Source organism: Pogona vitticeps, chromosome 4 (assembly GCF_051106095.1).
Source record: "Pogona vitticeps strain Pit_001003342236 chromosome 4, PviZW2.1, whole genome shotgun sequence".
NCBI classification, from domain to species: Eukaryota; Metazoa; Chordata; class Lepidosauria; order Squamata; family Agamidae; genus Pogona; species Pogona vitticeps.
This window is the reverse complement of record NC_135786.1, coordinates 46,791,002-46,817,899: the sequence shown is the minus strand read 5'-3', so window position 1 is coordinate 46,817,899 and position 26,898 is coordinate 46,791,002. Positions and strand designations below refer to the sequence as shown.

Here is a 26,898-nt window from a genome sequence, read left to right as displayed (position 1 = left end):
TTTTACCATATAAAATAGTTTATTATTGAATCTTTTAAAAGGCTACCCACCCACTCTTCATTCTAAAACACTGCATGATTTGAGTTAGCATGCAATGGTAATTTCTTCACATAAAGCAGCTATAGCAAGCTAAAGTGAAACAAAATCAACCTGGAGTAGTACTGCTGTTGTTCTTCATCATTAGTTATTCATTGAGAAGCTAGGGTAAAAGAACTATCAAGTACTTTATCTTTCCCAAATTGAGGCTTAAGATTCATATCCCATGCATTTCTGTGGATTCATTAAATATGAAGACCATGGATCATCTAAGAAAATATGGTATCTCTAGTGATTTCACAGGATTCAGTGTATGCATCAGATTGTAATAGCCACCCCCCTCTGTAAGAATAAATATTTGATCAATCATATATTCATCAAAAACCTGTGCTTGATATTAAATGAAATTATATTAATCTTCTTGGCTGTGACCTTAAAATGTGGTTTTGTCAATCACACTGGAACCAGGATAACACTTAACCTTGTTAGGCAGAGAAAAAGGAACCTGCAACTAGTGTCGTGTCCAAGGACAATGCCAGACTGAAAAAAAACCTCAAACTATAACCACATAAAGAGAAGTTCAATGAGGGATTAAGAAGAATTAAACTATATAATCTGTTTGTTCTTGTATGCCATCGCCTTTGCCCAGATTTGGTTTGAGGGCACTGAGCCATTTGTGATCACATCATCAATAAAGTTCTTCCTGTTTTGGAGGACAGCTAAAACTCTAGGGTTTATTATTATGATTTATTATTTTAAATATTAATTTTTCCTGACTCCCCTACAAGAACAAAAACAACTGTTATTGTGTTTACTAAGGAGTTCTAGCCTCATGGCAATTGTCATGCTACAAGGGGCCCATACACATCTACATTTCTGGGTTTTCTCTACTAATTAGAAAGTATGTAAATTCCATTTCTAGTTAATATTATACCTGGTAACATACAAATAGCAATATCTGTATACACTATATACAAACTGCACACCTTATGCAAATGGAACATTTCTACTTGGTGTGAAGTGGAATTTATAATGGCAGAATTCACCTCTACAGAGATAAAAACAAAATCTGAGTGAGATGCTAGTCCTCCTGCCAACAGATGAAATCAGTGCTGGTTAACCTATCAAACATGCCTAAACACTAGACAAAACCATAGTACATTCAGCCTATGCCACTATCCTTCCCTTTTCAGATGCAGGCAGAGATGAGAATGAATGACCAAAGTTATTGCCCACAAATGAGCATATAGTCTTTTTGTAGAAAACCTATTATTTGGCTCACTCTTTCAACAGGCCAAGTTTTTTTAGAGCCTCCTTTCTGTGCTCTTCTGCAGCTCCTTGAGGGGTGATTTTCACACTGACACAAGGTGGCCTGGGCAGCTTAGAAGGCTGCTGAAGTGGGTAAGATTTTCGCTTATCACTCTTCTCCCGCAAAACATCATGCAATTTATTATCCTTCAGGTCAACAAAGTCTTTTCCCGTGCCAAGGGAAGCTGGGCGTGGCCGGCTACCTCTGAGGAAATTTGGAGTAATCCTCTCCAAAAAGGATGTTTTGCCAGTGGAATTACTATTCTTAATGTTCTGTCCCTCCTTGCCAGTAGAGATGGAGCTGCTCAGACCCACGCCTGAGCGTTCCAATGTGTTGGATTTGAAATTTGCCTGTTTGACACCTTGGATGTTTTTCTCCACTGGGTAGATTCCTTTCCCATCAACCTGGTTATGCTGCTGTTCAGGTCCCTTATTTGGAGTGACATCTATATTTACATTCTCCCTGCTGCTAGTCCTAGAAGTTTCTTTTGGTTTTGAGGAGGAGGAGGCTTTAGTCACTTGATCCTCTGGACCTTTTTCTTTATCTTGTAGAAGTCCCAGCTTCTCAAGAGCCTCTCTCCTCGCTCTTTCCTGTTCTTTTTGAAGAGAATGTGGCTTTTCCATGGAAAAGTCACCAGTTGATGCTCTAGGTCTACCGCTGGATTGAGACAGAACTTTTATCTTGTGATTCGGATCCACATTGAATGACACAACATTAGTTTTGCTGGTTTTGAGGATAATATTGGGTGGCAGCTTTCTGGGTTTGGGGGCAGTAGGAGGCCCTTGCTTAAAGTTGGAATCTTGGAGAGAGTCTTCCAGGGCAGGGTTTTTATAATTTTCTTGACCATCCATCATTTGCTCAGAATTCTTCTTGATATTTTTAGGAGACAAAGGTTTTATAACAGTTTCTTTCCTGTCTGACAAAAGCTTCTGCTGGGCAGCTACAGTCTCATGTCTCTCCAACATATCAGCACTCCTAACTGCAAACTGAGGTTTCATCCTACTTTCAGCATCTTTCTCAGGAACCTTATTATGATGTGGTGGCTCTTGCCCTCTTCTGGAATGGTCCTGGAATGGTTCTGGTGGGGGAATGAGTACAGATTCCAAATCAGAGGCCTTTACCCCTGTATTCACCTTTGCTTCATCATTCTGTAAACACTGTGTCTCATGTTTAGGAGACTCCCGTGAAGTCAGGCATATCTGTGGGAGGTCTTTTAGATTTTCAGTATTAGACTCTGTTGCTTTACCAAAGGAATCCTTAGGCATTAGAGGAGACTGTTTGACATAGATGTTTCTTGGAAGACTATGGTGGCCTGGACTTGAAACAGAATCAGACACACATTTGTTATCTTTCAGTTCTATTTTTCGCTGCTTCCCAAGGTTTTCATGATCCAGCTCTGCAAAATTGAGAAGACAAAAGGGTAAAGGAAAAAACTGAGGAATGTCCTTCAGATTTTTATTTTGTTTCATTTTGTTTACTTTTAGGTTCCTCAGGAAGAAGAAAAGTAACAACTTAGTTTGCTCAGTAACTAAGAACAAATAAAATGGGTAGCATGCAGAATTAAATGGAAGAGGAGAGCAAACAAAATCTCATTTCTTTCAATTATGCTTTACAACATCTATTTAAGAGACTTTCGATATGACTGTACAAGCTGAACAGGATATGAGAAATTTTCCAATGTGAGGCATGTGAGAAGCAAAAATAGCAGGAGCTTTGAAAAATGCCCACCTGCTTCAGTAAATAGGAAGATTTATATTCTATAACATGCCATGCAATGACGTGGTTATCCTATCACTGGCAAAGGAGGGTTTGAAAAGGCATTCAGGTTTGTTTACTGTAGACAAAAACAACAGAATGCTAATTTTTTGAAAATGAATTTTTGGCCAAGGTTGTTCCTGCTGTATTATATTGTATACAGTTCTGGAGATCTGCAACTTTTGAGCTGGAAAGATACAACACATTTTAAAACAAAGTCTTTGGCTTTCCGGTAGGTTCCCCAGATGTCACATACTTTCAACCAAATGGGGTGGCCTTCAGTTCAGATCAGAATACAAGTTTGGAATTTTAACTTCTATAACAGGATTTTAGCTTGCTAATTTCATGGCTGGCCTCTATGATTTTGCTTTTGATTCTAAATTTCAAGTCTTCACTTTGCATTCAGTGTTAGGTTAGCCCTAATGTGAGATGACTCTAGCTAATACCAAATTACAGTTAAAGTTGTTCCTGTTTCAGAAATCCTTTTTCATAGACATGTTAGTTATCCATTCCACAATATATTCTAAGTTATATCCTGTATTAAAACTGATTCTCAGTGAGCTTGAGACAATTACCATTACTCCATGCAGAATCACTTTCGTTGAGCTAAGGTTTATGTCCTCTGCCATTTTAGATGGCTACTATAAGAACCTCCCCATGGAGGATCATTCCTGTGCTTTTTGTTAAAATGTAGTAGAATATGCTATTCACTATCTCACCCATTGTTCTTTTAGTCTCATGTTCTTTTAGTCTCATGTGAATTGTCTGGGTATGCTGCAAGGAGGAATTTTGTTACATCAACTGAGTTTGCTTGTTTTTTCGTTGTTGGTAAGGAATAATTATATAGGAATAATTAATTAATAATTATTAGGAATAATTCATTTTCCTCATGTTTCTTCAAAGCAGGTAGGAAAATATGAGCTAAATTTGTATCTTTGTCTAGCTTGTTTGCATTATGTTGTCCAATTTGTTTTTATTATTTTGTAGAAGCGGACGTGGTGGCGCTGCGGGCTAAACAGCAGAAGCCTGTGCTGCAGGGTCAGCAGACCAGCAGTCATGAGATCAAATCCACACGATGGAGTGAGCGCACGTCGCTTGTCCCAGCTTCTGCCAACCTAGCAGATCGAAAGCATGTAAATGCAAGTAGATAAATAGGGACCACCTCAGTGGGAAGGTAACAGCGTTCTGTGTCTAAGTCACACTGGCCATGTGACCACGGAAGATTGTCTTTGGACAAACGCTGGCTCTATGGCTTGGAAACGGGGATGAGCACCGCCCCCTAGAGTCGAACACGACTGGACAAAAATTGTCAAGGGGAACCTTTACCTTTATCTAAAGGCTTTTAGCTATACAATAATCTATACCTTTTGGTAGAAGAGACAATATACATGTGCAGTTATCTACCAAACTAGAGCAAGTGTGGTAAATACAGAACTTGCAACTGCATATTCTCTCTTTTACTGTGGTCTGTTTTCTCACCACTGTTTTTTATAACAAGCATACCTTTGGGAACCTCTCTTGTAGGCCATGTCCGTGGGTGTCTGGAAGACCCCGTAGGTTCAGTCTCATTTGGAGAAATTCCACTGTCTGCTCCAGTATCCAGAGAATCTAATGTTTCTTCAAGAAACATAAGACATTCTTTCTCCTCCACGGACAGAAAGTCATAACCACTGTCATTCTTCAAAAGAAAAAGAAAAATTGTAAGTAATACAAAGAGCTTGTAACATCTGAGCAGACCTGATGGTGATAGGTCTCTTTGGAAGTCATTAATTCATAGAACTGTCATAAGTGAGAAGTGACTTGATGGAACATAACACTGCAAATAAGGAGATATAAAAACTCACTATATAGAAGAGCAATACCCATTTCCATTTGCTTAGCTTGCATTTAAGCACACCTACTGCAGTTAATTCCCTTGCTTCTCACAGTTACACAGAAAGATTATCTAATGCTTATAGCCAAGGTCAATAAAAACTCTACTGATTTTCTTGGGCCAGAAAAAAAGGCCATTAAGTTTCTGCAGTCACCATTCCTGTTAGCATCATTGTCAGTAATCTGAGACAAAAAAAGTATTAATAATGTTGCTCAATTTCTGGTTTATGGAAGGTTTGCTTGGATCTTTAATTAAATGAATCTATGAATTTAATCTCAGCCGTGAATAAGGTACATTTTTTGAAAAATTCACATTTGGCACATGAATCTTAATTATAACTAGAGATGTATTAATAAAAAAGTATTAATAATGTTGCTCAATTATTGGTTTATGGAAGGTTTGCTTGGATCTTCAATTAAATGAATCTGAATTTAATGTGAGCAGCGAACAAGGTACATTTTTTAAAAATTCACATTTAGCACGTGAATCTTAATTATAACTAGAGATGTACATGAATCAAATCAAAGTAAACCACCCCCACCCCACAGCCAGTTGGCCCACTCACAATGCACCATGGGCCTCCATCTCCATCAGCACTCTAGTCTGGACAGGAGCTCAGCCTTCCATTCCCTGCCTCCTATGGCAGCTGACCACTCAATACCTGTATGGGGAGAATCCCTGTCCTGCTTCCTCCTCAGAGTAGATGGCTGCTGGAGGAGGCAGGGAAGGGCAGGCCATGTTCCTGCCCAGACTGGAGCACTGACAGAGGAGGAGGCTCCCGGCAGTCCACAGTGCATTGTGAGTGGGCCAGCCAACTTGTGGGGGAGGGTCCATGCAGCACCTTTGTATGAAGTGGCAAAATAATCTAAAAACAAGGTTAAAAACTCTTGTTAAGTAGATCTGAAATGCTGTAGCAACCATCCATTAGGCTATTCAGCTGAGTCCATCTATCTAAATCAAAGTCATGTAGAAGAAATAGATACAACACAGATAGAAAGCAAGGTAGAAACAACAAAGTACAGTAAACTGTATTGTCTTATTGCATGCATATTCATTTCTAGTGCAAAACAGAATGACTGATTGGAAATTCAATTCAGAACTATAATTTGTAGTTAGTACATATTTACTAAGCTACAGGTCAAACAGGAAGTAATGTAATGAATGATTAAAAAAAACAGGCATTGTAAGCCAATGACATAAACATGTGCACACTCAGTGGACAGAAATCCACTCCACCCTCAAAGCGTGAGTGATATTGTTGAATCTAGGGCTGTGAATCTTTGGACATCTAGAATATAAATACATCCATCCCTTAGTACTGGCCATGCTTGGTAGACTGAAGGGCTAGAATTTCCTTGTCCCTACATTAAGTTGCAGATTAATTTGTACAGTAAGCTTAAATAGAATTTGTGAAAAGACTTTATGAGAAAGACAGATGCAATGACTAAAGCTTGATTAGAGAATTATCTTCAAGATCTAGGTCATGTCCTCCACCCAGGTATGTTGAAAAAATTAAAACAGAACAGAAGCACCCCAACCCCCCCATAAAATCAGAGGTGGTCATCTTCAGATGGTAATGAGAATAAACTTTACAATCCTGCATACTATAAATTTCTGTCTTTTAAAATCTCACATTCTTTTCTGCTACCTTTTAATTCCTCTCTAGGTGAAAAAGAAATACTCTCTTTTAAAACTTGGGGATCAAAGCCAACATTCTATGAAGTAAACTAAGAAGGTAAATATAAATACCCTTTTTTCAGTATGCAAGGTTTTGAGTAGCAGGTAGTTGAATCCAGAATATGAACAGCCTTTCTTCTCTCGTACTATAGACAATATAAAATAGCCACAAGACTCATAAACCTTTTCCTTTCTGTTGGAAGAAAAGGCTAATGTGTGATATTCAACCTTCTCTACTCTGGCATTAACTACCTATGAAGATTTATTATAGCATATCATACCCTGCAGGTAATTACAGAAATGTTGCCCAAAAAGTTTGTACTCTGCCTTGGGGGACTGCTTTTAGTCAAGTTTGGGTAAATGGTGCTTAAATATCTACATTTCATAAATATTTTAGCCATCTGTTCTATTACTCAATGTGGCAAAATACCTTAAACCTTGTAAGATTACATGGAACAGGAAAATTAAACTTTACCATTTCAGATGAGCTGGAATCGTTACTGATCATGCTGTCACAACTGCCTGCACTGCCAACAATTGATGCAGGATCTGGATCAGATGTTCCTACCCATAAATCTTTTTTAGGCATATCACAACTCAGGTCAGACAGCAGCCAAGGACGACCCAAGATCTCTGAATAGGAAACACAAGACAAAATCATAAACATACAATGCAATTTAAGGACATATTTGAAAACAAGATTGCTAATGAATGCTGCTCCTATGTATGAATTCCTTTTCTTTTCTTTAGGACATCAGTAAATAGCCAATGTATCTGCATCCTCTCCTACACTCAATGGTAGCCTATAATAAATAAATAATTGTATGAAGAAAATACCTATATTCAGCTATTACAACCCATTCATCAATATATGCCTCAGATTATCCATCCCTCTCCTTCAACCTGTTGCGTTGGTTCTATTAAGAAGTACATTCACTCCTACAGACCTCTGAGAATGACCTTGACTTAGCCATCAAACTATTTATTTACATGATACTGCATATTGATCCCATGCACTCTTTCTGTTTAAAGTACCTTTACTTAGAATTAATATTAAATTCTATTACATTAATAAAATTAATTTAAGAATCAAGATTAAATCCTTTTAAATTAAAACATTTCCCTTGTAAGGTGGGCATATTAATAATATTTACATTACACAGGTCACCACGGCTGCGGTACAAGGATATCTGCAAGCGAGATCTGAAGGCCTTAGGAATGGACCTCAACAGATGGGAAACCCTGACATCTGAGCGTTCATCCTGGAGGCAGGCGTTGCATCACGGCCTCTCCCAATTTGAAGAGACCCTCGTCCAGCAGGCCGAGGCAAAGAGGAAGTCACAAAATCAGCAAAATCAGGGAGCTGGACAGGGGACAGATTGGATTTGTCTTCAGTGTGGAAGAGATTGTCATTCTCGAATTGGCCTCCTCAGCCACACTAGACGCTGTTCCAAGTCCTCCATACAGAGCACGTTACCATAGTCTTTCGAGACTGAAGGATGCCTAACTAACACAGGTCAAACCTGAATACTCGTACAAGCCAAGATACCCAAAGACTGAAAGCTCCCATTCTCAACTCCCAGCCTCTACTGCTCAAACATTAGCTCACGGGTTATGCTAAGTCCTTTTCACACAAACAAATCTGTAGACAAATGGCTTCCTGATTCAGAACACCAGTCTACAACAAACCCCATGTCTGCAGACCAATCCTCGTTCTAGTCACTATTTAACTAAAAGATAAGAATAAATATTTTGGACAGATTACTAGATCAATATTAAAGGTTGAGCCATTTTCATACCATACAACATGTAGTTGTATAAAGTCTTCTTTTTTCCTTTACAAATAAACTTCTTTCTCCTCCACTGTTGTCAGTCTTCCTCCTCATTGGGGACTGGGAAAATGGCAAAGCAACAAATTCGGTTTTTCTTTCTCTTCTTCAGAAGATTATTACACTCTCTTGTTCATGAACAGAGCAGTCATAAAGAAAGGATCTTCTTTTGGATTGTTGAGAGAGAATCTGATGAAATGGGCCTACCAGTTCTCTCTGAAATGAGTTTTTACTATGAATGTCACCTTGCTTTCTGCTTTGTTTACTGCCCACCGGCACTTGTGTCAGCAACAGGTACAAAAGGTTTGAGTAGCTTCAGTTAAGCCAGGTATTTTAATAAAGGAAAGGAGAAGCCCAAGCTGGCCTCAGGGGTGGGTGAGCTGAAGCACATCAAGCTAAGCTTGATGATTTAGTAAGTTTACTGTCTACAGTGAGGCAAATTGAAATAAGCTTTTTTTACCTCCTTGCCCAAAAACTTTTATATGTTGTTTGGAACTAACTGTAAAAAAGACCTTTCATCAAATAGCTTTTCTGTTTCTTTTCAAGTCTGACATCACTCATTCTAGATAAAAAACCAATGAAAATAATTTTGAGATGCTTGCTGTGGATTATATCCCATTGTAAGTATGTTAACACTACAAGCACTTTAAGGGAATGGGAGAGCAGGCAATGTAAAAGCACTTATCATCCAGTGTGTATTTTTTAAAAATCTTAGGGCCACCTTTGGTGCAGGTTTGCATGCCAGAAGCCACCAAAACTTGTACTTCAAAATACAGGCCATGACCAGACATGATCACTACAAATTATAGATTTCCTCTAGTACCTCAGGTTCTGGAAGGTCAATATAATGGGCAGCAGAGGGGGGACACTCTTATTTGCAAGGGACACATTTGTTGTATAAGAAAGTATTCCTTAAAATTAGCTAGAGAAGCAACTGTTGATAATAATAATAATGCTGAAAATATGCAGGTATTACTGGTTATATGCCTATTTGTTTTGGTCAGAAGCCAAGGTGTGAGTTTACCTAGCACATACCTGACATTCCTTGTGTGAAGGAAAATGTGAAAACACACATTACACTCCAGATATTACTAAACACAGAGGTCCTTTATAGGAGGCCCATCCTTTGTTCCTGCTTGAATTTTTCAGGCACAGTAGGAAAACATCTAGAGTGCCATAGGCAATGGGAAAATGTCTGTCGTGTTTAACTGTTCCTGGCAGGTGTCTATGGGAAGCCCACAACTGCAACCGCAACCTGCTGCTCATGTCCCATCGCAAAGGGTATCAGTGGCATACTGCCTGTGCTGCCAGAAATGATATAAAGGCATCGTGACTAGTACCTACTGACACTCTTTTCTTGTTTTATTCCTACACAAATATTGCAAAGAACAAACTATAATGGTTTCCCTGAATGCCTCTAAGCAGAGATAAAACAAACTGCAAGGAGAATGTCCTAAAACTTTTCCAAGGATGACGATAATGGGCATCTATTGAGGTAAATCCTCTCCAAAACTGATCAAGCATGGGTTTCCATTCATATTATCCATGGTTTCTGTGGCCTGACTTGGCTATTCCCTCCTCTTTGTGAATAAATTGCCTCCTCCTGTCCAGAGTTAGTTTAAATATGCTTTATATCCTAATCAACATTAACTATGGTCAGACGTAACCAGTGACATCTCAATTCCATGATTTTCAGCCTAGACAAACCCTTAATGTCAAAGCATTTTGCTAGCTTTAGTGCATACAAAATGCTAAACAAATGGCTACCTCAAGCTGGAGAGAGATGAGAGTCACTCACAAAGAGAAATAAGGAAGTATATAATATTGAATTCTGAACTGTAATGTCCACCTTGTATTATTTTACTTCTGATTCTGTCATCTCAAACAACCTCAGGTCACCACAGGTTCCATGACGCTGAGTATCTCACCAGAAAGTTTAGAGTTGCAAATAACCCAAGTTTATGTGACTCTTCCTACAGCCTCTTTGCTACCAAATCAGCTGATCTGTTCAACCATGACTCTCTTCCTTGTTCCTTTTGAGATAAACAGATGCAAATTCCAGTCCTCAGGAATTCCCTACTCCTGTATTTAAAGTCTCCCTCCTCTTTGTTTTGTGCAAAGCACTTCCTAACCTAGCTTGGCAGATCTTCTGCATGGTCAGATTTGAATCTTTTAACCACAGATTCAAGCCACTTGTGAATCTCATAAGCTTCAGCTCAAGCAACTAAGGGCCCTGCCCAAGACTATGTGACTGAATCAGTGGCGGAGGCAAGAATGACATCCACCCCAGCTTGTTTCCTATTGCTCCCTCCCCCAGATTTATTCAGCACATCACACCATACTGCTTTGTGAGAATGTGGTCACAAGTTTTGTAACTGGCAAGACATGTTTCCAACTCCACCCATTTGCTGCTGTCACATTCTATAAGTTCATCAGTAAGAAATTGGAATGCTACTTTTCTTAACAAAGGGTAGCAGGTATTTAACCTCAACAATATTGATCATCTTTTAAAAAAGCAGTGACACGTCAGCTCTTTTTGTAAGTACATTTAAACATCATCTTTAGGTGTGTCTTCTCAGACTGAAAAACACAGGCTGAGCAAAGGTACCACTATTCCATTGGACAGTCTTATACAATCAAGAGAAAACTACCCTAATTACACATAGTGGTGCATATGCCTTAATCCAACATTTCATTTTCACATAGGACCTAGAGCAGCAATACTCATGTTGCACCAAGTGGGATGGGCAAGCTTTCATTTTACATTTCACACACAGTGGTGCCTCGCTAGACGATTGCCTTGTGGGATGAAAAACCTGCAAGATGATTGGTTTTTGAAAACACTATGGTCCTCACAAGGAATCTTGCAAGACGATTTTTTCACAAGACGATGATTTTTGCGGAATGAACTAAAATCGTCTTGGGAGGCACCACTGTAAAGCTATGTGAGTGGCTTTTTCTAGATGTAAATATAAATGGCAGCTGGTACTAGCCTAGAAAAAATATATAAAGGAGCAGGGGCAGAACAAGTATCAGCAGTGTACCCTACTGGAACCCCAGAAGCTTTTCAAGAAGGGCAGGTGCCAGTCGAGGAACAAAGTTCCCATCAAGACATTCTGCAGAGCAACTGCATCAAGCATAGTCTAAATGCCTCATATCACAGGCAAGCAGCTGGCTCAGACTCCCAGAAAGACCAGTCAGCATGGTCGATGGTCAGGGATTCTAGAAGTTGATGCTTCAAAACATCTGGGAGAGCAAACACTGAGAAAGTTATTTGGCTTGTGTTCCCAGCTGAGTACTTAAAGCAGAGGCATTGAATAAGTCGGCAAGTAAATATTTAGCAAAGTCTCCATCACCAGTCCTAGATGTTGCTGGGGGAGGCGCAAGGTGATGAGCAGAGCCAAACCTGTCATTAGGCCGAGTGATGCTGTAGATCAGTTGTGACAACCTCTCACCTATTGTTCATGAACTCTCATATTTCCCCCTCTAATGCAGGACAGGGCTCTGTATACCATACAACCTTCCTGAGATTCCTACTTATAGCACTGGCTCCTATTTGGCGAAGGGCACAATATCACTGATAGTGCTGAAGCAAGATATAACTGTCAGTTTGGTGGCCATCTGTATGAGAAAGAGGTCCCTCCTTATCTTTCACCTAAGACAGCAAAATGTCATTCCTGAAAAAATGTTTTGCAGGCAGAAAGATAGACATCTGTTGGCCAGAAAGAAAAGCTGAAGGTTCAAAGATATATACTGGTGACTAAGAAGTTGGAGCTACCAGCATGAGGGATAGTGGTGTGGTGCTACAGACAGTAGTTATTCATATTTGACACTAAAAAAAAAAAAATTAAAACCCATGTTTTATTTATTGTTGATATCTGAACATCTTTTGCCTTAAAAGACTGATCAAATATATTGTGGTTTGGCACATGTGCTCCAAGACTTCAGCTATATAATACTATTTAATAGAAAGAAGGAAAGAACCATAAAGAATGGGATATAGTGAGCTATTTCAAAAGGACGACAGCAGATCACACTAACAAATGTAAGAACTCGTTAGATCTCAGCACATGGGATTAAAATGATCACAGACTAGGCACATAATTTAAAAAAAATTAAAATGGAAGAGTAATGGCACCTTTAAAATCAACAGATTTATTTTATTTCACTTTGAGCTTTTGAGGACTGCAATCAGCTTCTCAGACATGTGTGAGGAAGTGGATTATAATTTACAAAAAAAAAAAAGCTCAAAGTGAACTAAATTTGTTGGTTTTAAGTACCCCTATGCTTTTGCTTTTAGGTTTTGCTTCTATTTTTGTTATACCTGCTGAAACAGACTACCACAGATAATGAGAACTAAATATAACAAGATTTTACTTTCAAAACTATAAGCAGCAATGTGCTTTCAAGGTGACAAGGTGAAAAGGTTTGATACTTTAATCGAACAAGTAGTTTGCATTACAATACGTTGTCCTATTCAAAAATGTGGAGGTGAAGTAGAGGAAAAACTGGTGTCAGAAAGAAATGAACACCTGAACCTCCTCTTAGGGCATCTGTCCCCAAAGCAGCCACAAAGCCAGCTGTTCTGAAGGCTTTTGGAGCTAACAAAGCTGTAGTTATTTATAGCTCTAAACTAGAGATATTAAATATTAACTAACCCTGAGCCAACAATTCAGTGACACTATGAACACAGGATGGAGCAATAAAGTATTTTCTTGACACACTGCTGCCCATTTGTCAGGAAGTGATTCCAAGGTGTGCACACACTTGAGATATCAACAACGCATACATGAGCCACCTAAAGGAAATAGCCATTGCCAATCCTTCTTATGTGACCTTCAGTTGTAGGTGACTATGTACTGTAGTTTTAAAATCTGCACATGCCAGAACATAATCATAAAATCAGAATGATTTCATAAACATATACCATTATAGCCCCTGACTTATGCATAAGATACTTCTGGCTTCTTCTTCTTTTTTCCCCCTAACAGAAACAAGACACACTGATCAGGTTATTTGTTCTGCCACCATTTCAGATGCTAGATGAGATTGCTTGCTCTACCACAAGAGTGGTACTAGTGCAATGTTCTAATAAGATGCACCAAGACGCATCATCCATATGGTTCATTGTTGCAAGTGAAATTAAATACCAGTGGAGATTTGAATTTGGCTTTTCCTACTCTTAGTCAGCACATCCTATTGCCTCTCCAATCCCACTGAAATGAAACTTGCAAAATAAATAAGAACACCATGGACTTACAAAATAACATCCTGAACCATAAATTATAATCAACTACTTAAAATACAAATAGCTCTTTCTTAGAGACCAGAATAAGACAGGCCATACGATGAAGATTTTCTCCAATTACAGTTTGTTTCAGCACTTCTGAAGCAAATTCTTCTGGGATAGAACTGCATAACCTCTGACCCACCAAGACGAATACAACCACTGAAGGTTCCTTCCTTTTCCAACTTTTGCTCACTGTCTATGACAGCAAAAGGCACTCATCAAGTACTACATGAACAACATTCAGATTAGTAAATTCAAAGTTGTGTACTGTATGTCTGTTCCCAGTATTACCATCTGTTTCATGTCCTAACTGCTGGCTGGATAGCTCAGTGGTTCAGGTATCTCACTGCAGAGACAGAGGTTGCGAGTTTGATTCCCTGCAGTGGCTCCTTTGAGCAGAGCCAGTCTGTGTGGCTTTGGGCAAGCTGCACAGTCCCAGGGATCCTCCAGAAGAATCCTGAACCACTTCTGAGAATTCCTCCCATAAAAAAGCATTGTTGTAAGTCAGATTTTTTTTTAAAAACACCACTTGATTTATTGAAAGGTTGCCAGTAACCCTGTATTGCACATTAAACAATCAAACAAGCAGTTGTCTGCAATTTCTATAAAATGAAAATACAGTATAAGCTGCTTAAACTTCCAGTCTCCCAAGACCAATACAAAGAATCCACCACAGTCTGCTGCACACAATCCCTTTCAGAAAGGGGTAATCTATTTTATTTTGCAGGGATTTTTATAAGGTTGCCTTCATTTCAGAACTAGGACGTACAGTTTGGCGGAAAGGAACATAGCTCGCCTAATAATTTTGTACCACTTAAACACAGTGGTACAGAAAATCTATTAGTCATTATATTCAGTTTTACAACTACTTATCTGTACAATCCCAGCTGCCAAATATTAAATTACAAGCATTCACAGTTCTACCTTTTAATTGATTTAAAAAAACCCATTTCTTCCTCAAGAACATTAAAAAAATACTTCCAATCCAAATGTGTATACAAAACTTTTCTAAGCACTGCAAACTTAAAGCTAGATTTCTTTCTCCCTCCAGTAATAACAAGACATCCAAGCTAAGAATATATTACATATTTGCATCTTCGTCGCTTTATCAAACATGTTCCCTGATCTTTTTATTACAGAGGAATATTTTCTGTCCTTGTTTTGATTCTGAACAGAAAACATGCCACATACCCTTTTTGTAGTTACTACTCAAACACAGTTCATGAAGCTAAAAGTCAGTTTTAAAACAACTTGGACTGTTCACTTCGAGTTATCAACAAAGATTCCTTCTAGCTGGCTCTATAAAGAAAGGTCTGCATTGTGTCTGACTTACATTCAGGAGGAAAAATCCAGTCTTTCCATAATCCTTCAACAACCCAAAGGATATCGGCAAAAGCAAAGAAAGACAGTACAAGCAGAGAAAGTACACAACCCGCACTGGACAAGCTTTGACTGTTTGTACTTAATCGAGGTACTCATCTTATCATCCTAAGCATACATAATTTGGTTAGAGTTTAACTCACCTTTACTAGGAAATAAAAACAGTTCCAAGTACTCTGCCGTGTCTTGACAGGACCAAACAAGCTATAGCACCTTCTCTGTTCTCTTCTTGACCTCCCACTGACTTACCTAGACAGGTAAATTCTTCCTCTGCCTTTCCTCACTCCACCCTGCTGATCACTCTCAACCAATCAACACATCCTCCCCCAAAGTCCACATTCCAGGTGTTTTCAAAAAGAGGGGGAGGCGGGATTAAAAAGCTCTTGGCCAACCAGATATTGCAAGTTTAGCAGTCAGAAGTGAAGCATAATAGGTAAACATATCACCCTAGGGGAACACACACACGTCTTACTATGAAATGTTTAACAGCTAAAATGAGACACTGTTGCTTGCTATTCCCCATTAACTTCCTCCACCCTCTTTTAATATCAACCATTAAAATTGTGAAGAAGCGGCCATCCATGGGTTGGGTCCAAGTTTGTATTTAGAGTGCTCTATTGCAAGAACAATTAAAATATTGGTACTCTCTGAGTTACAACAAGGGCATCAATTTGTAATGTACAAAATTAGCAAAAACCAAATAGTGACAAATAGTGATCATGAAACAGGATGGAAGTCTTCATTATTTGCAAGGCTCATTATGCACTAACTGGAAAATTATTTCACTTTCCTTTTTTTTGTCTTTAATAGAGCTCCCTTTGTGTTGCTTTTATCTCTTTATCAGAAATGCAGGTACAATTTGTTTATGAAGAATGCAGGAGTGGATGAGGTGCTGTCCTATCAAACATCTGATTCAGAATTGGAAGTCTCTATCTAAACAATTTGATCTCTCCCCTTTTATGAGGTCCTTCATTCAAAGGGTTGTCATGGGTTAGATAGAACATAATGAAATTCATGATGTTCTGAATATACTCCAAGCTCACTTTTATGTAATTATCAGGCCTTAATTACACTTTTGATTACACCTGCTTTTTTTTTTAAGTGAAAGAACCAAGGGAATGAAGTAATAGAATGATTATCTTTAATAAGTAGATGGCAGATGGGGGAAGTGAAATTGCAATCATGGCTTCCAGCTTCTGAAATAGAAGGAAGGAGAAAAGAAGATGACATACAACAATATATCTGCAGGCCTTGGTTGGCAGGATGACTACACATTTTCTGAGTTCTTTGGGTTTTGCTCTCAGTGAGAGTTAATATAGAATGGAAACTTTGCTTGCATCTCTGATTCATCAGAAGTGTCTTGTGTGATGCGAGAACTTGTTCCGATTAATGGCCTGCTGTTACATGCCATGCTAAAGGACTTTTGCTATAGCTATCATGTGACTGGCTGGCACTGTATATATGGAATGATAGCAATAAGCAAAATTCTCAACTTGCTTTAGAGGGGTAGGCAAGCAAAGTGCAGCTCTCCAGATGTTATTGGACTGCAATGGCCAGGACTGCAATGGCCAGCAACATTAACCAGTATAGCCAATATGAGGAATGCTAGGAATCCCAGTCCACAAACGTCTAGATCAATGGAATTTAAACTTTGTATCCTTAGGAAACTCAACTTCAAATCATCTTCAACAGATCACTTGGCAAACAGGAAGAATTGGGGCCACTCCAAGATATGCTGCTGCCTGAACAACAAATGGCATCGGTCCTTGTATACCAAAGTACGAAATGTAGAAGACTTTTATTATCAAATTATTCTGCATCTGAGGCAGAAAATCCTCCCAAAATGCCACTTCCTAGAAGAACTTACCAAAACAAACAAACAAACAAAAAACAACTCACCCCACCCATAAAATAATAGTGATTATCAATTTGCAGCCTTATTGTGATACCTTTCCATTAACTGCTTGCTACAGTTGAGGAACAGTTTTGGTGGAAATCAAGGCCAACTATAAAATTCACTTGCAAGAAGACTAACAGAAAAATAGAGTAGTGGGTAAAACAGTCCTTTGGAATTCCATCATCATTATCATTATAGAACTGCAGAGCTGGAATGGACCCTATGGATTATTAAGTCCAGCCTTTGTCAAGGAGGCACAGCAGGAAATCAAACTTCCAACCTCTGACTCCATAACCAGATACCTAAACCTCTGAGGTATCCAACAATTCACGGTAAACTTAGTAGAAATCAAAAGGCTGTGCAGCCATTTTCTGTTCTTTTTTTTAACTTAATAGACTTGGTGGGAAATTAAAATAGATGGCAGACACAGTGGGCAGATGTAAGAAAGTTACAAATGGAAGATGGCAGTGTCTTGATCTCCATCACATTCCCTGTTTGAAGGAAATGATCAGTAGCAATGTGAATGGGGGAAATATTTGGCTTCCATTCATTTCAGTTTCTTTCAAGGGTGTGCCTCATTCATTTTGGGGTCTTTCATTTACTAGTCCTTTTGTTAAATAGAAAAGGGTGCAGCTCTTTAGGTTCTTTGGTTTTGCTTCCCTCCATTTCTTTTCTGTCTGTTAAAAGAATAAATCCAGAGACCGCTCTGCTCCTACCTCCTCCTTTCCTAGCTCTGAACAGTTTTCACAATGCATATCCCTAATAGCCACACCAGCTCCCCAAATTAGGAAGCGAAGAAGGTTTCTGGTCTCTTGATTACTCCCATGCCCTCCTCCTCCAGCCATCCCTAAAATACCAGAATTCTATGTCTTGTCCTTTAGCCTCCACAAGTCATCAGGAGTCAGTTTTCAATGATAAATGAAGTCCATGAGTCTTTCTAACATGGCTCTCTGCCTCCAGCCATGGTCAGTGATATCTCCCCCTCTGGGAGACTCAAGAGGATGCAGACGAAGCAGGGTCCCCCTAGGAAGCTTTCCTGTCTCCCCCCACCTGCCCGCCTTTCAAGATGGCTTTTGTATATGCCACAAAACCAACCCGAGTCATTCTCTCCCCCGAAAGATTCACATAGAGGCCAGCACGGCCCTGAGGGTTGCTTACTTAGCAGGAAGCCATCACCATGTGTACTGCCTGACTATTTGTCAGGAAGGGAGTCAGTGAGTTTGGCCACTTGCCAGTCTGCCTGTAGTTTTTGCAAGAATGATCAGTGGCTGCCACAGCTACAGAAGTAAATAATGAAAAGAGCTGAGCCGGTCCTAACATCTGCATGCTGCCAGCCATACTACCACCATCAGTACCATCATTATGACTGCCTTTCCTGCTCTGTGACAAGCTGCTAAGGACAAGGTGCAGTAATTTCACTATTGTGTTTCTCAGGCCAAATACTGCCACCAGTCACTGCTCACTACCACAGTAAAGACAGTCTCCATTTTCCCTACTCAGCCAGTTGGTGCTGTGGAGCAGCTAAATTTATATCTTGGAACAGTAAAGGAGCATCGGCTCACATTCTATTTTGCCAGGAGCACAAATTGTACAAGGAAAGAAAGAAAAGTAGATATCTTCACTGGTTCCAACCAATCCAGGCCCTTTGTGCCACCTCCGGATAGTCTGATTAGTTATTGACAGCAGCCCTCATAACTCTGTTTGGCATAACACTTCCTCAGGCAATTTGAGAGACAACAGGGGAAGGAAAGAAACAAAAGAGGGAAACAGAAAAAACATGAAATCTTCATGTCCCTCTATTTCATTAACACGGATTCTTTGTGTATTAGAGCACGGTTAAATGTGGAAAAAGTTGATATTTGAATCAAGTTTAGCATGTTGGGAATCAGTTTTTTAAAGAGGTGACTACATGGCGCACATGGAAGCACCTCTTTTTTTGCCTGGGAAGCATGTATTTTGGTTGGAAAGCAAAGTATTTTACTTACTAGCTGCAAGACGGTCATTTATTTTGAATTGTTTGTGAAACTGATTTATTTTGAATTGTTTTGGCATATGTGAATGTCACGGTTGTACACATGTGCTGTGTTTTAACATGAAACATTCTTTGTGAAGCTGAAGAATTTCAGCTTAAAATGCAAAACCAACTAAACTGTGATGGAACCCCATGTATATTCAACCATTATTTTATTAGAAAATGGTTGAAATTATATTGTTTAGCATAATAAACTGCAACTAGAGTAGGATCATTTAATCAATGGAACTTATGGGGGCGTTGACTCACTAAATCCCCACTGATTCCACAGGTCTACTCTAACTGAGCCTTACTGTGCTAAGCACAGGATTTCAGTCGAGACTAAAGTGCAGATACATGATCTAAAAGAGAGAGCTTCTGTTGTCTTTCTCCTTTGCCTGTGGAATTCTAGGCACACCTGCTTTGATTAAATTAACAGATTAGAAAATTGACCTTTTGTTTACTTTAATGAAGTCTTTAAGATCTGGGAGGAGCCACCTTTAGTCCCATCATAAAATATACAATTTCCCCACATTTAGAAAAATATCCCGCATTTGCCCATGTTTTTTCCTTTAGTTTCCTAATCACTCTTCTGTCCATTCACCCCCCCACCACAAAACAGCATTATAGACAAAGAGCATTAGAAATAGTAGTATCACTGGTGCAACTCACTTCTAGTGATCCTGCCACCTTTGCAGATGCATTTGGTGGGAACACAAGAGAAGGCCTTTGGAACTCCCTCCCACAGGTGCCCAGCCTGGCTCTATCTCTGCTGTCCTTCTGGAAGCAGGTAAATACCTTTCTCTTTAGGCAAGCTTTCCCTTTATGTTTGACTGACTGAAGGTTTTTAAAATGGATTGTTGTATTTCATTGCTTTGAATATGTATTGCTTTTATTTACTTTTTTGTGGTGGCATTTGTTTGATCCTTTAGTAATATATACACACTGCCTTTTAATGATGTAAACCACCTTGAGTCAGGGTAAACTATTTTAAATAAAATAGTAGCAGCACAAGCCATCATCATCATCATCATCATCATCATCATCATCATTAAACTCACAGCACAGTCAAAATATTAAAAACATTGACTGGTATTATATAACAGATACAAGTTTTAACCAAAAACCTAAGTATCTGTTAAGTATCGATGCAGTATGTATGCTGTTCCTAATATTGCCATTTTTTGTAGCTCTGATGGTGTGATTTCTGAGATCTGCAACTGTTTATAATACTGTATGAAATTTCTTGATATTGTTCCCAGAGCCCCAATGACTATGGGGACCACTGAACTATGCTTCTTCCAGAGACAAGATTTTTATTTATTTTATTTATTTCATTTCTATCCCGCCTATCTGGTCTTATTCGACCACTCTAGGCGGCTTACAAATCAACAGCAGTAAATTCTAAAAGCATTATAAATTAACAAAGATAAAGGTCAAAATAATACAGAAAGAAAAAGATCGTCAGGGGTTAGCTGTTGGGAAGGCCTGCCTATACATAAGTGTTTTTAATTGTTTCTTGAAGATGTTTCAATTGCCAGGCCTCTGTACTTTTTGTTAGTTTTTCCAATTCTTTATTTTCAACTCTATCATCCCCTGGAATTGCAATGTCAATGATGTGGACATTTCTTTGTTCTATTACTACTGTGTCTGGTGTATTATGTTCAAGATGTCTATCCGTTTGGATCCGGAAATCCCAGATCTTGACTTCCTCATTTTCTGACACCTTCTCTACCTGATGTTCCCACACGTTTTTGGAGGCTGGCAAATTATATTTTTTATAACGACCAGTGCACTAACTTTGCCACTCTATCATGTCTAACTTTGTAATCTCTTTGTGCAATCTTTGGACGTTCACAGATGAGGTGTGACACAGTTTTATCTTTTTCTTGGCAGAGTCAACATTTGCTGTTAGCACTAACTCCTTGGATCTTAGCTTTCATCACATTGGTTTGGAGTGTTTGTTCTTGTGCAGCAAAAATCAAGCCTTCGGTTTCTTTCTTAGGGGTCCCCAGTTTTAGCCATGCCCATGCTGAATTATGATTATGCTTTCCATCAATATTTCTCAGGTGTTGTCCATGTAGTAGTTTATTTTTCAAGCTGTTTCATTTCTTTTCAAATTGTTGTTTCTTATATTGAGACTTTGTTTCTGTTGTTTTCAAAATATTCTCCATTTTCACTGCTTTCAGTAATTTTCCTCTGCTTGTACTGATATAATTACTTAGGCTTATTTTTTTTCTTCCCCTACTACCTGCTGTATTTGCAGTAATTCACAGCCTCCGTTTTTTCATGGTAAATGTAATCTGTCCACATCACTTTATTGTTGTTGTTGTTAGATTTATATTTTGCCCGACTTAGTCGAACCCATGTCCCCTACCCCATTCCCACACAATTGATAAGAATAATCCCCAAACCATAGAACAAACCAAATACACAGACCAAGTAAAACAAAAACGATGGCGACAATTCTCACATGATACAGGGTAGACTAACTGAGGGGGGAAATACCCCTAAAGGCTCCCCTAAAAAGTATTGTTTTAAGCTGTTTTTAAAAACTATGGGGGGAGGAAGATTGACCAACATCAAACAGGAGGCCAACAGATGTCCCATCCCAACAGCTGAAAACCAATGGCTTAATGAAACAAGGTGATTCTTTCATGTTCCCAACCTGAAACTATCAAGGAAACAAGCTGCCCATAATTTCAAGTGCAAGCATTCCTGTCTTTTGCTTTCTCAGACACTGCAGAGCACTAGCGAGCACCGCCTTAATTTGGCATGTTGTTCTTCTGCATACTTTTTTAGTGATGCATTCAAAAGAGAAACCTGTACTAGCGCACTCCTACCTGTTAATTAGATCCTTCTAGGATGTGGCTTGGAATTTTCAGGTTATCACAAATTTATTGTCCTGGGTGATTCAGTGGCAAGCAGATTTGAATAGGCTGGTTCTTTGTATCATTTTACTTTTTCAGTATAACACACATTTTGAATCAAACTTCTTATGCCTTAGTAACATTTCCCACAAATCAACCACTTGCAGAATTTTAGCTTCAGTTGTTACCATTATTCAATGGAAATAAGACAAATGTTCTGAAGCCCAAGAATGTTTAAAACAATCAGTAACTTCTGTAAAACTTGTATATTTTTATTGAATTTAACAAAAGTGATAAAGATCATGATTATAGAGTCAACAAAAGCTACAATGTTACTTGTAAAACTTTCACTTCCTGACTTTTGATTATTATTATTGAATTACACTCCTCAGTAGGTTTTTAAAATCAGGTCCCCATAAAAGACCCACATCCATTACAAAAAGGCAACCAAGTTTGTTCTGAATAATTTTTGACTTCTATGGCTTATGTGTGTTACATGCTGTCGAGTCAATTCAGACTCATAGGATTTCCAAGGTACACGAGTGGCTTTACCAGGGTTGCAATCCTGGAGCTTCAACATCTAGCCAGAATTATTTTTGGACTCTGCAATGCCCAGTCCAACAGGAACTGAAAGCTTACCTTTCCGATGATATTTTTAGTGGTCCAGTTTAAGCATTCGCCAAACTTGATTTTGAAAATCAGCTGTGTCATCTATAAAGTTAACATTTATTTTCTATTGACTAAAGGTTTTTCTAGATTTAACTTTCTTTTTCTATCCAGCACTTCCTCAAACAAATAAGGAACACCTTCTATCAAAACCCAATCTTTGTGTCTCATGAAGGAAACAACGGTTGTTCTTATTAGTAACATAACTGGCTGCATTTAAGGAAGCTGAATTTTTAGGACTATTTAAATAGTAATTAGGAACAAACTGCATTTCTTTCAGAACATGGAAAGATTACCATTTTGGATTACAACTTTCAGACCCAAGCCATTGTCTGGGATATTCTTGGAACTGTAATTCCACAAAGTAACTTTTACACTTTCTGCTTTATTCAAACTAAGTTTGATACAACTGCAAATGTTGAATGTGATAAATCATGTCATTAATTGGCAATAAAAACATTTCCCAAACAACTTATTAGTGAATGTTAACATACACCTCTCCCTATTTGCATGTCCTTGCACTACCTGTATCCTTTCCACATGACTGGTGTTCTAAGCTGCCACAAAAATGCTCAACATTCCATTTTTTCAAATTATTAACTAAAAAGGTCCTTCATTGGGGGAGAGAGAGACAATAATTACTCCAGCTCAAATCAGTACACCAAAGCATGAAATAAGTTACTGATGGTTCTGTCACATACACAGTTATCTTGAAATAAATCTCAACGAAGAAGGGTTTTTATTGAGTAGACATGCATAGGATTGCAATGTAAAGGGAAGAAAAATCAACATAAATCGAACATTGAAATGTGCCTTCTTGTAGAACATACTCCTGCACCTGTTAAAAGAATTGTGCTATTAACAATTACATTTTCCCATACAAATATCTAGATGTCACTATACACCTGGAATTCCAGCATTTAATTGACTATACAGCCAAACCTTTACACCTGCAAGCCTCTTTTGGTTAATCTCAATGGCGTCAAATACAGTACCCTGAAATTCCTATACTGTTTGCTTTTAGGTTTAAGGCAAGAGCTGGATTCTATTGTCACTAAACTGCTCTACGTTATTAACTTGCTTTCACCATTTGAGTGTTTTCAAAATAACATCTGAATTCTAAGTATGTGCTACCGGGGGGGGGATGAAAAATGGGTAAGAAAAGCAACTTTACTTCTTGCATTTCCACCAATTAATGTCCCAAATATGTCCAGGCAACTGAAGTTAGGATGTGTCTTCTGCAACTGAAATTAAAGTATGTATACCTGAAGTTCTAGTTCCCATTTACCTCTGCCACCATTTCTTTTCCATTTCCTTATTGTCTCTCCTGTGTCACTTAAAGAAAAAAGAAAATAGAGTCTTTCCCTGAAAGACAGCTCATGGTGGTAAACAAAAGGCCTATTACAGCTTCAAAGCAAATGTCTTCATAAAAAAACCCAATGACCGTGTTGTATTGTGACAAATCATGGTTGCCAGAATAGTCCATGAGGTGAGTGCAAACACTGAGAAGTTCTAGATCAGTAGATGACCTTCAGAGGACCTATACCTGATGGCAGAGGACCATTTCAATGCACTTCATCTCTGAACCCTTTTTTCTTTCAAGAAAAACTTTTTTAAAAAAAGATCTGGAAAAGTTCCAGATTGGCATTCCAGGGACTCCTCAAAATTGCCTTTCACACCTGGAGAATACAAGGAATATCAAACCACATTTGAACATTTAAAAATGGGGTTCATGTTCCAAGGGGTTGCATTTGGGCCCCTGGAAGGCTATATATAATCCACAGGCTGAATGTTGCCCACCTTTTTTTAATACCCTGTGCTTGCAAGTCAAACTTTATGAGGAGACCAGACGATCTGAAGTAATGCTGCAGATAAGACAGTGCCACGAATAGTGCAATTTTTGAGACAGAGTCCAATTCTTTTATACTTTACATCAACTTTAAAGAAATGTAAAGGTCCCTCATTTGACCACTTAACAGTGGTAACTGTGATATTATCAGCAAACATAAAGAATATGGAAGATGTGGGAAAACACAGCTGTAAAACTGACCTATCTTTTTCAAACACAGTTTTAAAAAATATAACATACTTTCAGTTTTGGAGTCTTGTCTCCAGATAATAATGGCTGTTCTATAAAGCCAAACAAAACTTGTTTTCCATGCATGTCCAGGTTTTTTTTCATGCAAAATGTTGAACACTTTCCACAAATTACATAGAAAGACTAACAATCTGCTTGATGTACTGCCACACCACTATCCAGTCATGGAGCATAGCACGAACAATGAGCACAGTCCCCAGTTTTAACTGTAGTCCAGATACACATTATGTGGTATCCTTGTTGCTCCTCATATGTAATGTGGCCCGCCTTATAGGTACAAGTAAAGAATGACTAAAAGTGTATGCAATGGCATACATGTGTCCTGAGGCACACACAGCTAAGGACACATTCCAGATAACATTCTTATTCTGCATCATTCAGTTTGGAATATTTTATTATACCGAGAAGTCCGAGTCCCACTTTATTTCAAAAACTATCCCACTTTTCTTTCAATATAAAGTACACCCAAGACTAATAACAAAACTGCTGATTCTATCAGAAGTAGATTTTAAAAAAACACACACACTACCACTATCTATTATACTCTATTGTGCCTGTGAGCACAATCCATCTCATTCTTTTTTGCACCTGCATATTCCCATGGAATTTCTCTTACCAGACTTATTCCACTCTTAAGTTTTAAGAAAGCAATCAATGCCACTAGAAAAAAAAATAACAAGATACGGTTTTAATGTATTCTCTAAGGCTTTCAAGCTATGGTTTTATTTAACTAAAACTTTAGAGAAGAAACGGCTTTGCTTGTTTTACACACTTGATTTGTTTTTTGTTTCATGCTGTCTGCCTTTTTTTAAAAGAAAATGTTTAAGAGCTATATTGAGGGTTCCCCTGAGCTATGTGGCAACATGCAAGTTTTACAGTGCAAAAATCTCTCCAAAAGAAAGTTACAGCCTTAGTTTCTTCTGAAGAGTTGCACCTCTTCCAAGTGTCATCAATAGGAATCCGAAATACAAATGGTAGGACGCCACCTACCGTTAAGATTCCTGTATCTCACCACCAAACAAGATTTTCGCTCACTGCAGAACACAAAATTTAAAATCTTGAAATCAGTATTGTAGCTACTTTTAAACAGGCAAAATAGTAAAGGGCCAATTCATTGACAGGTATGGTCTCCATTCAATGATGAATTTATCTGGAGTTCACCAGTTCTCTGGCAGCAAAGAATTCCACTGTTAAAAGCTGCACATTTGTAAAATCAGAGTACAGTATCAGTATCATTAACAAAATTAGGCTTGCTATGTAGATAGAAGTCTAAGAATTATTAGCAATCCATAGGTGTTACCAAGAGACTCTTAAATTAATATTTATCTTTAAATCTTGAAAAATTAAGAAGTGTTTATTGATTTACTGTAGATCTATTTTTTTGGACAAAACGTGGAAAAGGTTCTAGTTATATTTTCAAGGATTGCAGCACAACTAAATACTGAACAAGATATCATTTTAGTTATCTCTCACAACCATGGAAACAAGGGGAGAGACACAGAAGGGAAGAAAGGTTTACTGGAAAAACAGAGCCTGCACTGGGTCCCATTACTAAACCTCCCCATCCTACTATGGGTATGTATGTGTCCTCCAAACCTGCACCACGGAAAGTGCATATGCACACATTTCTTCTTATTCTTCAGATGGCTAATCTCTATATTCCATTCACAATGAGTAGCAAACACGCAGCTTTCTAAATGTAAATTGCATCTACACTATCCAAGTTTTCAATAAAATGAATGTTCGTACTTTACCCACAGGAGTTTGAGCTGTTCCTTTCTGCAGTACCATAGGGCCCAGATTAAATTTGGGTTCCTGACATCACTAACAGTTTAGTCTAGTATAGTATAATGTTAAAAATCTTACAATTAGATCACATATAATTGTTGGCTTGGGCTGAAAAAATAGAGTCAGTTTTCTTCTTTTGCAAACCCTGAAATGTGTCTTTGGAGCATTTTGACTGAGATGGGACACACAGGACTGCTACAAAGGTGGGGGAGGGATAAGGAATAATTCCTTCCATACTCTTCATTAAATCGCTTTGGGATCCAAGTTAGTATAGGTGATGACAAAGTCCAAACTCCAAGAGAGAAAGAATGTAATTAAGACTTTTGCTCCAGTACCTTCATTCTCACAACTCCAATAAGATAAAGAAATTAGTTTTTACCGCAAGGCATTATAGCCAAAGGGTATTAGGTGAGATCTAC

At 38.4% G+C, this 26,898-nt stretch overlaps 1 protein-coding gene across 2 annotated transcripts; it reads right to left on the bottom strand.

Moving 5' to 3' along the window:
• C4H1orf116 (chromosome 4 C1orf116 homolog) lies at nucleotides 1–25,536 on the bottom strand. Of its 2 annotated transcripts, none has more exons than XM_020777897.3 (4): nucleotides 15,293–25,536; nucleotides 7,126–7,283; nucleotides 4,604–4,778; nucleotides 1–2,741 (listed from the first exon to the last, which is right to left on the bottom strand). In XM_020777897.3, the coding sequence occupies exons 2-4, from the start codon at nucleotides 7,237–7,239 to the stop codon at nucleotides 1,315–1,317; spliced, it is 1,716 nt and encodes a 571-aa protein (XP_020633556.3). In that variant the 5' UTR covers nucleotides 7,240–7,283; nucleotides 15,293–25,536; the 3' UTR covers nucleotides 1–1,314. The 2 variants fall into 2 exon arrangements, with proteins under 2 accessions (XP_020633556.3, XP_020633557.3); XM_020777898.3 differs by lacking the exon at nucleotides 15,293–25,536 and adding an exon at nucleotides 15,103–15,235.
• Nucleotides 25,537–26,898: the final 1,362 nt, after the last annotated feature.

Coding starts and splice junctions, on each gene's coding strand:
- C4H1orf116 (XM_020777897.3), bottom strand. CDS start 7,239: ATGCCTAAAAAAGATTTATGGGTAGGAACATCTGATCCAGATCCTGCA. Junction 4,779..7,125: donor ATTCCAGCTCATCTGAAATG/GTAAAGTTTAAT, acceptor TTTCTTTTGAAG/AATGACAGTGGTTATGACTT. Junction 2,742..4,603: donor TACAAGAGAGGTTCCCAAAG/GTATGCTTGTTA, acceptor TCAATTTTGCAG/AGCTGGATCATGAAAACCTT.